We start from the raw sequence: 11,935 nt of genomic DNA on the forward strand, positions 1-11,935 counted from the left end.
CAAAAATAGATAATATGATTTAAGGTAGTCAGAAGCCTCTGATTTGGTTTGGGAGCACCCGTTTTCGATTAAGCACATTAACATTATCATTATTCGTATCCTCTCTCTCTCTCTCTCTCTCTGTGAACAAATAACTCTTATAATTATTGAATGTCTAAGTATTACAAGAACATTGTCTTCGAACGTCCCTGGGTCATGCCAATGTGTTGCAACTGCTTCATTGGGTACCCGTGCAATTCCACGGATTCAAGTTTTTTTTTTTTTTTTCTTTTGGTTAAGTACTCGCGATAATCATTGACAGGACCGAGACGCTCGAATGCATAGACACCATTAAATTTGAAGGGGCTTTTAAACGCTTGCACCCATCCTGATTATTTTACGCCTGCACTGCACAAAACCACGTGTTCTTTTTCGGAATGAGTCCGGTCAAAAATGGACAGAAAGGCGCAGGTAAAAACTTCCTTCGCTCAACGTTTCTTTACTTCATTGAGACTGAGTCCTCTTTCCTCAGTTGAAAAATCGGACTTGGCGGTCTACCACTCAGGGGTAATCTGCTACGTACTTGTGGTGCCAGTCCCTAGTAGGAACAGGAAAATAAGCTACACGTCAAAGAATTATACATATATATATTTAGCCTATGGAGAGCGACACCACAGCCACAAAAATTTTGGAATAAATTTATTCCGATTGGAGCGGCGATAGCCAAAACGCCACAAAAAAAAACGATGTTATTGGACGCGGAATTAATTTCTGCGACAAATCACAGAGCGCTCCGCGGATATTCTCTCCAATGCGCTACCAGAAACTACACCAGAACCAAGTTGGGTGTTTTGTTGGGCAATCCTATGAAGGATGCAATTGAAAGGGTTATATTTTTTCTTGCACGATACACGTGGTGGGTGCAGCAAAGATCGCCGTGAAGTTGGCAGCGAGGAGTGTAGCACCTCCGTCTCCTTTGGGAGTTGAGTTAAGAAAGAACGAGGCCACGCGTATTTTAATCTTTTAATTTTCCTTTCGCCAATATTCTTTAATCTAGGGCTGAGCTTTAAACCGATATCTCACCGATCGATACGTGACGACTTACGTGAATACGTAAGGTCATAAATTATCGATAACGCTATGTACTGATTCGGATACTAAAAACAAGCTGAATGGGTTGTTTCCACGATTAACCATTTTCGGTTGAGTTTTCAAATTTTGAACGACAAGCGCATGTTACAGTATCCGACCTCGTTCTTTCGGTTTTTATCAAACTGTTCTTTATAACGTATCTGCGCCATCCGTATATTTTCTTTTGCTTTGTCACGCATCTCTTGCCTTTCTAAGTCAAAGGTATCAAGCATCTTCTTTCGGTTCCTCTCCGATGATAACTTGGCACTCCAGTGGTGCTCCAAACATGTTCAATTCCATTCTGCTTCGTATTTTCTTCAAAACTAGACAATCACTTATAATGCGAGCTGGATGTCCGATATCTGACCATTCCTGTAGCTTTTTGATGACCTCGTCGCCATTAGTGGTTTTTGTGGGGTACATCCATTCAAATTTGCTGAAATTATCGACCATTGCAAATATGTATACAGCTTTGATCGGTCCGAGGTGATCCACTTGTAAAGTGTGCAGCGGTTCGGATCCTTTGTCGATTTGATAAAGAAACCCTTCCTTTTTTGCCAAGTTTCTTGTTGTAGATAATGCATTAAACACAATTGTTTATTATCTGCATCACTTTGCCTTCCAGATGTGGTATTCAAAAAACTTTGTTGTAATGCGTGCATAGTTTTCTGCACACTAAAGAGTCCTGCGTTGTGAGAAAAAGCCAGTTAATCCGAGAAAAGCCTGAACAGCCTGTTGAAGTTTGATTTCGGCGTAATATGCTGCGGAGCTCGTTTTGCTGCTTCGGGTACCTTGGTACTGGCGACTTTTTCGTAAATGTTATATTTGTCTTTAAGTTCATTCAGTGACTTGCAATCGTACAACGTGTATTTGTAGTCACTCTTTAGGTTCAATCCATTAACGATGTGTTTGATAACTGACTCCATATCAATTATCCCACGGGCGGTACCAATTCATTTGTAAAATGTACTCATGAAAACTTTCACCATCGGACTTCGTATATAGAGATTGTGAATTTCGGCACTGCATGGCTGATCGCAATCAAATTCCTCCAGGACTTGCTGGAGAAGTTGTTCATATTCGTAGACAGCCGTAGACTCAAGAAATAGAGCGGCGGTACCGGTCATTTTCGCTCGGGCTTGAACGTACTTCTGTTTATTGTTCAATCCATATGCATCGGCGTTGAGCTCAAAGTTTTAAAACCACTGTTGTACAGACATTCCTTCCCCCGAAGAATTCTGGGATGATTTTGGCAAAGTTCCCCACCACCAACTTGGTGTCATTCTTTTTGTCTATTTAGTCGGCATGCACTTTCAGAGAAAATAGTTGAACCAGCTGTTGAAGAGTCGCGGTGTTCTCAACTAGCATAGCTGCATTTATTCCGGCCTGGTTTCCATAATTTCCATGGTTGTTCTCAATTGCCTCTAATTCATTAAACATTTCACCTAGGTGCGACATATGGGCTAATTGGTCCTCTTGGTCTGACATAATGATGCGATTTCGTAACACTCTTATTGGGCTCCAATAAGACTCTACTCTTCATATATGGGCTCCAGCGATGGCGATGCAGTCATACAGCCGCGCCTGCAGATCGCAATTTAGAGCCTGTACGTTACGAGTCATATGTGCGTTCCGAACTGTATCCGAAGATGCTGCCTTAGTTATATCAGGAATGTTGCCACTTGATATTGTTGCTTTAGAGGCTAGAAGCAACAGTACTGCACCCCAAAAAAAAAAAAAATAGGTGTCCTTTCGCACATGGCAGAACTGCTGGCTCCGTTCTTCCCACTGACGCTGGACAAAACGCCTTATACCTAATGTGCGGGAATGGGTGAGCTAAGCCAAGGCATTGGGAGGCCATTCATAGTCCATGACTTGATGGGTATCTTACTTAGCTCGAAAAACAATTGGCTCGCAGTTAGCCACCTAGCTGCAGTCCTCAATTGAGTTCCAAAACGTATTATACATATTAAAGTTTATTAATAAAATTATAAATCGTGGACTGGCGAATAATGATTACAATATCCAAATTAAATTTTGGGTTCTGTGTACTGCTGATTTATCTGCTTCTTACTGCTCACTGCTGAACATCGACTGCTGACTTTCCACGACAACTCACGACTGCTGCTGCGTTGCCAATCTGAATAAGGGAGTTGCCACCACGCTGCAACTACCTCATCCCATCTCACATTTGGCCTTCCTGATTAGTCATCAGCCTCTGATGACCATGCATCCTCGTTCTCTGCTACAAAACTCCATAATTTCATGGTGTCATTGCTAGTGGTCGTATATTTTGGTCCCTCGGTGTCTGTTGCTGCTTTTCGAACATCATAGCATCCTGCACGTTTCAACTTTACTATCTCCTAAAAACTCGCTTGCCAACTTTTTGCCTGCTACAAATTGGGTTCTACAAATGGCCACCAGATCTCCAACATTGTATCCGACCTCGTTCTTTCGGCTTTTATCAAACTGTTCTTTATAACGTATCTGAGCCATCCGTATATTTTCTTTTGCTTTGTCACGCATCTCTTGCCTTTCTAAGTCAAAGGTATCAAGCATCTTCTTTCGGTTCCTCTCCGATGATAACTTGGCACTCCAGTGGTGCTCCAAACATGTTCAATTCCATTCTGCTTCGTATATTCTTCAAAACTAGACGATGTAAATGCTGATCCACGATCACTTATAATGCGAGCTGGATGTCCGATATCTGACCATTCCTGTAGCTTTTTGATGACCTCGTCGCCATTAGTGGTTTTTGTGGGGTACATCCATTCAAATTTGCTGAAATTATCGACCATTGCAAATATGTATTTATACAGCTTTGATCAGTCCGAGGTGATCCACTTGTAAAGTGTGGAGCGGTTCGGATCCTTTGCCGATTTGATAAAGAAACCCTTCTTTTTTACCAAGTTTCTTGTTGTAGATAATGCATTAAACACAATTGTTTATTATCTGCATCACTTTGCCTTCCAGATGTGGTATTCAAAAACTTTGTTGTAATGCGTGCATAGTTTTCTGCACTGCAAAGTGTCCTGCGTTGTGAGAAAAAGCCAGTTAATCCGAGAAAAGCTTGAACAGCCTTGACGTTTTTTGGCATTGGAAACTTTTTAATGGCTTTGGTCTTTTCTGCTCCCAGTTTTATGTTTCCGTTTCCAATTTGATGACCCAAAAACTCAATTTCAGTCTGCAGAAATCGGCACTTTCTCTATTTTATATTTAGCCCACCTCAGCTGCTTCATGCAGAACCTTTCGCAGTTTCGTGAGACATTCGTTGGCTGTATCGGCATGTATTATGATATCGTCCATGTAAAGATCGAGAACGTTGCAAAAGCCAAAGGGCGCGCGAATGAACTTAAAAAAGCCCTCTTTCATTATGAATGCGGTGTATTTCTTGCTGCTTTCCTCCACTGGAACGTAAAAGAAACCATTTTCAACATCCATGATGGTGAACACAACGTGATGGGGCAGTCAGCTGTCTTCTCTCTTTTGCCAAAATCCTCAATCATCGATTGAACAACATGAGTATACTGTGAAGGCACATCAGGGTCAGTGTTTGTTTCGACTACGTTGTAAATACTTATCTGATTTTGGTTGGCAGCTTCTTCAAATAGCTGTGCGAAAGTATATCTAACGGGAGTTAATATCATTTGGAACTTTGATATAAAATCATATCCCAACAGTCATTCAATTCCAATTGTACAGTCAGTGTGTGTGAGGCTAATACCATCGATCTGCACCTCTGCTTTGAACTGACCTATAGGACGTGTGGTGACTTCCCTCCTTACAGTCCTTGCGTAGATGCGACATTGATCCGCAGTTGAAGCAATGTTGCTTCTTGTCACTCCTGTTGAAGTTTGATTTCGCCGTAATCTGCTGCGGAGCTCGTTTTGCTGCTTCGGGCTTAACCTTGGTACTGGCGATTTTTTCGTAAATGTCATATTTGTCTTTAAGTTCATTCGGTGACTTGCAACCGTACAACGTGTATTTGTAGTCACTCTTTAGGTTCAATCCATTAACGATGTGTTTGATAACTGACTCCATTTCAATTATACCATTTCATTTGTAAAATGTACTCATGAAAACTTTCACCATCGGACTTCGTATATAGAGATTGTGAATTTCGGCACTGCATGGCTGATCGCAATCAAATTCCTCCAGGACTTGCTGGCGAAGTTGTTCATATTCGTAGACAGCCGTAGACTCAAGAAATAGAGCGGCGGTACCGGTCATTTTCGCTCGGGCTTGAACGTACTTCTATTTATTGTTCAATCCATATGCATCGGCGTTGAGCTCAAAGTTTTAAAACCACTGTTGTACAGACATTCCTTCCCCGAAGAATTCTGGGATGATTTTGGCAAAGTTCCCCACCACCAACTTGGTGTCATTCTTTTTGTCTATTTAGTCGGCATGCACTTTCAGAGAAAATAGTTGAACCAGCTGTTGAAGAGTCGCGGTGTTCTCAACTAGCATACCTACATTTATTCCGGACTGGTTTTTATCATTTCCACGGTGGTTCTCAATTGCCTCTTATTCATTAACCATTTCACCTCGGTGCGACATTGTTCCTTTCGTAACACTCTTATTGGAAGCTTACCCTCTCTTATTGGAAGCTTGCTCGTGATTTTGCCTCTTCGTTTTTTGCTTGCTGTATTCGTCTCGTTTTCTTCGATTGCTGCCTTCGTTTCCTCTTTCGTTTCGTTTGCCGCCAGAATTTCGCGTCTGCTTGCTCTCTCTTTTTTCGATTCGTTTGCCTCCAGATTTTTGCGTCTGCTTGCTGTCTTTTTATACCCTTGCAAAAAGGGTATATTAATTATGGTCAGCAGTGTGTAACGCATAGAACGAAGCATCTCCGACCATACAAAGTATTTATATTCTTGATCAGCACGACGAGACGAGTTCAAATAGCCATGTCTGTCCGTCCGTCCGTCCGTCTGTCCGTCCGTCCGTTCGTCTGGATCAACGCAAACTCCTCCTAGACCGTAAAAGCTACAGAGCTGAAATTTTTCACGTAGGCTTGTATATACTGCAGGGGTTGTATATCTCGGATTCAGTCGGATCGGACCACTATATCATATAGCTTCCATACAAACCCCAAAGTCACGAACAGTGACTTTTCTCAATAACTACGTTATTTTCTGTGCTATGGTCGTGAAACTTAATATTATACAGTTTATTACGCCTATAATTTGTGCCAAATTTGATCAAGATCGGGTGACTTTATCATATAGCACCATAGGAACGATCCGTCGAAAACAGTGACTTTTGTAAATAACTTCGTTACTTTTAACGCGATTGCTTTCAAATTAAACATTTCTTAGTTTAATATATGTATCTGTTAATGACTGTCCCAAATTTGATCAAGATCAGGCGACTATATCATATAGCTCCCATACTTCGTTACTTTTAACGCGATTGCTTTCAAATTAAACATTTGTTTTTTTTTTTTTTTTTCAATAGACGTAGTCGTACAACGCTCAGTAGGAACAAGTGGCCCATATGACACCAGGCCCGGGCCTGTTACGAATGACCCTAAGTAAAGTTAATGTTACAACCTCTACCCACTCCGACCTAAGGGCATAGGCGTATTACATATACAAACATAAATTAAACTAAAGAAATAGAAAATATTAAATGTAATGAGATAATAGGTTACATATAACAAGAAAACAGGATAGGTTAAAATAAAGATGATTACAACTAATTACGAGCGAGGAAGGACAAGATCGCTGTTTTTATACCCGGAAGCGATGTTTCGGAACCGATAACGTGCCAAAGTCTGTTGTAGTCACTACATAGTATACGAAAAGGTTCATGCAGAGAAAAGTTAGTTGTACAAGTAAGAAGTATAAGCGGTGTGAAATTGCGGGTCCTTCTAGATGGAACAGAAATGCTAATTTGGCTCAACAGCTCGGAAGAGTCAATCTCACCATTGAAAAGTTTGTAAAGAAAAGTTACACCAAGCATTGTTCTACGATTAGTTAAAGAAGGAAGGTTAATTAACTGAAGTCGACTAGAATAAGATGGAAGTTGTACAGTTCGATCCCAGCGCAAATCACGAAAGGCAAAGAGTAAAAACTGTTTTTGTACAGATTCTAATTTGTTTTGATAAAACTCATATTGATGAGACCAAACAATAGATCCATATTCTAATATGGGGCGGAAGTTTGATATATCTGTAAATGACTGTGCCAAATTCGATAAAGATCGGGTGACTCTATCATGTAGCTCCCATAGGAACAATCGGTGGAAAACAGTGACTATATTCCAAACCGTACCATTTCGCTTTAATGGCTTTGTTCAAATTCCAAAATTTTCCAGGCCATTCCTTTGTTTTTTCGGTACGCTCCCTCCCTTTTTATACCCCACACCTACGTTTGTGTGTTTTTTCTTCTTCATTTGGCAACGTTCTAAAGTAGATAGGGAATGTCTGTTTTGCGCCAGGAAATGACATCACTGATAAGGGGGTGTGGTCAGTAGGCCGGAAGTGAGATAAGGTGTGTGTGTGTGTGTGTATCCCAGAGGGAATTGCTTCGCAAAAACGTGTTGCTAACATACCTATCCGTTTCTTGCGCGTTCCTCTTGTCTGAGGACTTGACAGACCACACCCGCAAAGCCGCATACTGCGTCCCAGATCGCCGATTCGGCCAGCATCGCTGTGACCAAGTTGTCAGGTGTAAGGGCGGTGTTGATCAGGTCTGCCACCCTTTGTCGCTCGTTGTTGAACCTGACGCATTCAAACAGGATGTGTCTTGCGTCTTCGACTGTGTGTTTTTTTTTTTTTTTTTTTTTTAATTCGTTTATTTAAAATGTGAAGATGTAGTGTAGTAATAAGAGTACAGAGATAAGGAGAGAGAAAAAGCTGCCATGCGAATCCTGCGGAACTGCCTTGCGGTATTGCGTCGCAGGGATAATGGCGGGCATCAGTTATGCCCCCTCCAGCGTGTCGTTCTCGTTCAAGGAGCCTCAGCTTGCTCATAGTCACTAATGCATAGCTGCACACTGCTGACCATGACCGTTTTGTTCTCATCATGTTTTTTGTTAAATTGGCGACTGTGTGTGTCTCTCCCATTTCCACCGCCAGATTCCGTCGCTCTTCCTGGAACCTTGGGCACTCGAATATGATGTGTTCCGGTGATTCCGCCACATCTTCTTGGCGCCATGTGCATTCATTACTGGTTTCGTGTCCAAAACGGTGCAGATATGTCCTATAACAGCCATGACCACTAAGGAACTGCGTAAGCTCAAAGGTGACTTCGCCATGACGCCTATTTATCCAAGCATTTATATCGGGTATCAGCTTGTGGGTCCACCGACCTTTTGTTGAGCCTGCCCATCGATGCTGCCATTCTGCCAGGCTGGCTTCTTTCGCCATTTTGATAATTGTTCGCCTGGTCGTGGGGGTCCATACTTGTCCCTGCCGTTGCTGGAAGATCATTTCAGCTTCTTTCGCCAGTATGTCAAGCGGTGTCATCCCTGCAATGACTAGCGCCGCGTCATCGGAAATGGTTCGGAAGCCACGGCAAACACGCAGAGCGCCAAGACGGTATGTAGAGTCAAGTCCTCTTCTGTACGTTTTCCGCTGCATCGCTTCTGCCCATACCGGTGCACCATAAAGTATGGTCGATTTGACAACGTTCATAAGCAACATTCTCTGTGCTTGCCATGGGCCCCCTTGCATTCATCATTATGCGGCTCAATGCTCTACATGTTTCTGCTGCCTTTGTATTGACATGTTGGAGGTGCTCCTTAAAAGAAAGTCTTGTGTCCAGTAAGACACCATGGTATCTTATCGATCTGCTAGATTGTATGGTACACGTTTCCAGTTCGATTTTGGCAACTTCCACCGTCTTTCGGCTGCTTACAAGGACAGCCTCTGTTTTGTGGTCCGCTAGTGTCAGCCCTGCATCAGAAAGCCACTGTTTTGCTGCGCCCCTGGACACCACCGTTTTCTCCTCCGCCTCACGTAAATGTTTTGCGACGACCACTAGCGCTACATCGTCAGCAAATCCTACGATGTGGCATTCTGTGGGCAAATTTATGCGCAGTATGCCATCATACATGGCGTTCCACAGGAGCGGGCCAAGTACTGAGCCCTGCGGTACGCCTCCCCTGATTTCATAGGATAGTACTCCATTTCGAGTGTCGTAATTTAATACGCGATTCCGGAAGTAATCCTCTATGGTGAATATGAGGTTCTCCGGTACTTGGAATCTGCCAAGTGCATCAATTATTTTTGTCCAGTTGGCCGTATTAAAAGCGTTTTTAACGTCGAGTGTGGATATAAGGCAATATTTTTTCCCGCCACCTTTCCACCGTTGCCCTCCAATCGCCTTCTCCGCTATGTCGACTACTGTCGATAGTGCATCCAGCGTGGATTTGGCCTTTCTGAATCCAAATTGCATGGTCGAAAGGTCTCCAGCCTGTGAGATGGCAGCTTCCAGCCTTGTGCTGATGATTTTCTCTAGAATTTTCGCCGCAACGTCAAGCATGCAGAGTGGTCGGTAGCCAGAAGGATCTTCAAGCGGCTTGTTCGGCTTCGGAATAAGCACCAGGTTCTGCTTTTTCCAAATTTCGGGAAACGTGCACTCTTTGAGACATTTGGAGAATACATCTGCAAATTTTTCCGGCTGCAAGCGTACTTGGGAACAGCGTTTTAACGATATGCTCCATATGTTGTTCTAACGGTGCTGCTGGCTTTATCGCCTTAAGCTTTTTCATGGCTAGCTAGTATGCCATACCCCAGATGTCAGTTTCAGCCTCGTTGCACAGATCCAAAAAGCACTTACGCTTGCTATCCTTGATTAGCCTGCTGAGTAATCTGCGGCGATCAGCAGATTCTTGCTGCAAGCTGGTGAAGTTTCCTTGTCCTCGGGTTCTCTGGTAACATCGCCTCGCCCTCAGGCATCTATTCCTGGCCTCAGCAATTCCAGCATTCCACCAGTAAACAGACCTTTTGTGCCTGCTATGGCTCCTGCGTACGGCCATGCTGCTGTCGCATGATGCAGTGATGGCGGCCATTAATTTCCTAGATAGATCATTAGCATCTCCTACCATGGGTGGAAAGCATAATGTCGATGCAAATGTTTCCGGATTAAGTGTGTCCACCCTGTACATTTTTGGTTTGTCCGGTGTAACTCCAGCTGCTGCTGGACTGTCGCCAATAGTGCACATGATTGCTGTATGGTCGCTGGCTGTATAATGGCTGCAAAGCTCCCACTTAGCTGTGTTAAAAATTTGCCTGCTGGTGAAGGTCACGTCGATGACAGAGCCGTAGCCCGCTCTGTTAAATGTGAACTCGCTGCATGTGTTCAACACTACCAGATCTGAGGTGGCGAATGCTTCGAGTACAGTGCGGCCTTTCGCGTTTGTTGAGCTGCTGCCCCATTCCTCAGACCAAGCATTAAAATCGCCGGCAACAAATACTTTGCCGTCTTTCGTCTTTCCACGCACGTCTACAGAAAGTTGATCGAGCACAGCCTCAAATTCACGTTTGTTTAGGCTTGGTGCCAAATAACAACTCTAAAGCCATACATCAACTATTTTTGCCCGCACAAAACAGTTGTTTCGTTGCACAGACTTTATGAGCAGTGGGTTTTTGCCACAGGTCCAAATAGCCGCTTTGCCAGTTATATCCGCTGCCCACAGGCTGCTAGCCCCTACTCTGTATGGCTCACTAAGAATAGCGACATCTACATCCAATTCCCTCACCATTTGCGCGAGCAAGCTTTTCGCAGCTGCACAATGATTAAAATTCAACTGCATGAACTTAACCATTATAGACAGGTTGGTTGCTCTCCTGTTTTGCCCAAGGGGCACTCTTTGCCACCAGCAATATGGTTTCTGGGGTCGCGATCTATCGCTGCGCAGTTAAAACAATTTGGGGCTTCGGTGCATGTCGCTGACTTATGGCCTGTCTGTCCACACTTAAAACACCAGTTTGTCTGATCTATGCTGCTACGTGTCCAAAGTTTAGGCACTTATAACACCTTTGTGTGGTTGTTCTCTGTTTAACTTGGCATTTAAACAGGCCAACGACAAAGTCCTTTATCTTCAGGAGAATTGCCGCACTATTCTGTGGCAGGCAAACAATTGCCATCTGGGTTTCGTGTTCACCATTATTTGGCTTGAGCCGGTGCCAGTTGCCCTGGTTATAGCAGCAATAATATCTGCTTTTGTTACCAAGCAGTCCAGTTTGCGTAACTCGAGATGTGTCACATCAGTGACTGTGCGAATTTTGGCGCTTGTTCCCAGTACACTGCTCAGTTCTTCTTGCAGCTTGTTGCCTCCATCTTTAGCTTTTAACTCCAACAACAGGTCGCCATTCTGAGTCTTTTTGGCCCTTGCAAAGCTATCTTTAACGCAGCTTAGCCGCCCATCTTCACGCCTGGTGACCATCCTGAGCATATCCGCATAAGAAGTCCCCTCATCCGCCTTAATTATTATGGCATCAGGCCTGCCTCTGCGCATAGTTGGCTTGCACTTTGCGCCTACCATTTGCCATTCTGCGCCAGAGTCATCTTTTTCCTGCAGATTCTTGCACTGGTGCTATTGCATTCTCTGTGATATGATTCCTCGCTGTGTTTGGCCGAGTCGCGCCTCCTCTTAGTTTGGATGCATACGTCTGCCCGCTGCTACGTTGCTTTTTTGGCAGAGTATTTCTCTGCGCCACTGCATCTTCTCTTTGCCGCTTTGGGCTGTCAGCATGGCTAACTGTGGCTCCAACATACTGAGCGTTGGCGGTGACCGGCAAAGTTTGCGTGGCCATCTCAACCTTACATGCTGCTTGGCTTTTTGTCACCGAGTAGTTTGTGGCAGATGACAAATT

The 11,935-nt window shown here is 43.7% G+C and overlaps 1 protein-coding gene across 1 annotated transcript; it reads right to left on the bottom strand.

The window, feature by feature from the left end:
- Positions 1 to 7,665: 7,665 nt before the first annotated feature.
- Positions 7,666 to 11,505, bottom strand: LOC137572208 (uncharacterized). Its single transcript, XM_068283961.1, has 5 exons — positions 11,290 to 11,505; positions 9,849 to 10,587; positions 8,924 to 9,748; positions 8,186 to 8,375; positions 7,666 to 7,834 (listed from the first exon to the last, which is right to left on the bottom strand). Exons 1-5 carry the CDS (start codon positions 11,503 to 11,505, stop codon positions 7,666 to 7,668), a joined length of 2,139 nt encoding a protein of 712 aa, XP_068140062.1.
- Positions 11,506 to 11,935: the final 430 nt, after the last annotated feature.

Source organism: Drosophila tropicalis, unplaced genomic scaffold (assembly GCF_018151085.1).
Source record: "Drosophila tropicalis isolate 14030-0801.00 unplaced genomic scaffold, ASM1815108v1 contig_273, whole genome shotgun sequence".
Taxonomy (NCBI): Eukaryota; Metazoa; Arthropoda; class Insecta; order Diptera; family Drosophilidae; genus Drosophila; species Drosophila tropicalis.

Bases quoted from the DNA above. Each gene is read 5' to 3' on its own strand.
- LOC137572208 (XM_068283961.1), bottom strand. From the start codon at position 11,505: ATGGTCACCAGGCGTGAAGATGGGCGGCTAAGCTGCGTTAAAGATAGC. The intron at 9,749-9,848 runs GTATGGCATACT...GCTGTTCCCAAG, and splicing joins GGCTGAAACTGACATCTGGG to TACGCTTGCAGCCGGAAAAA. The intron at 7,835-8,185 runs GTGGAAATGGGA...TGAATGCGTCAG, and splicing joins AAGAGCGACGGAATCTGGCG to GTTCAACAACGAGCGACAAA.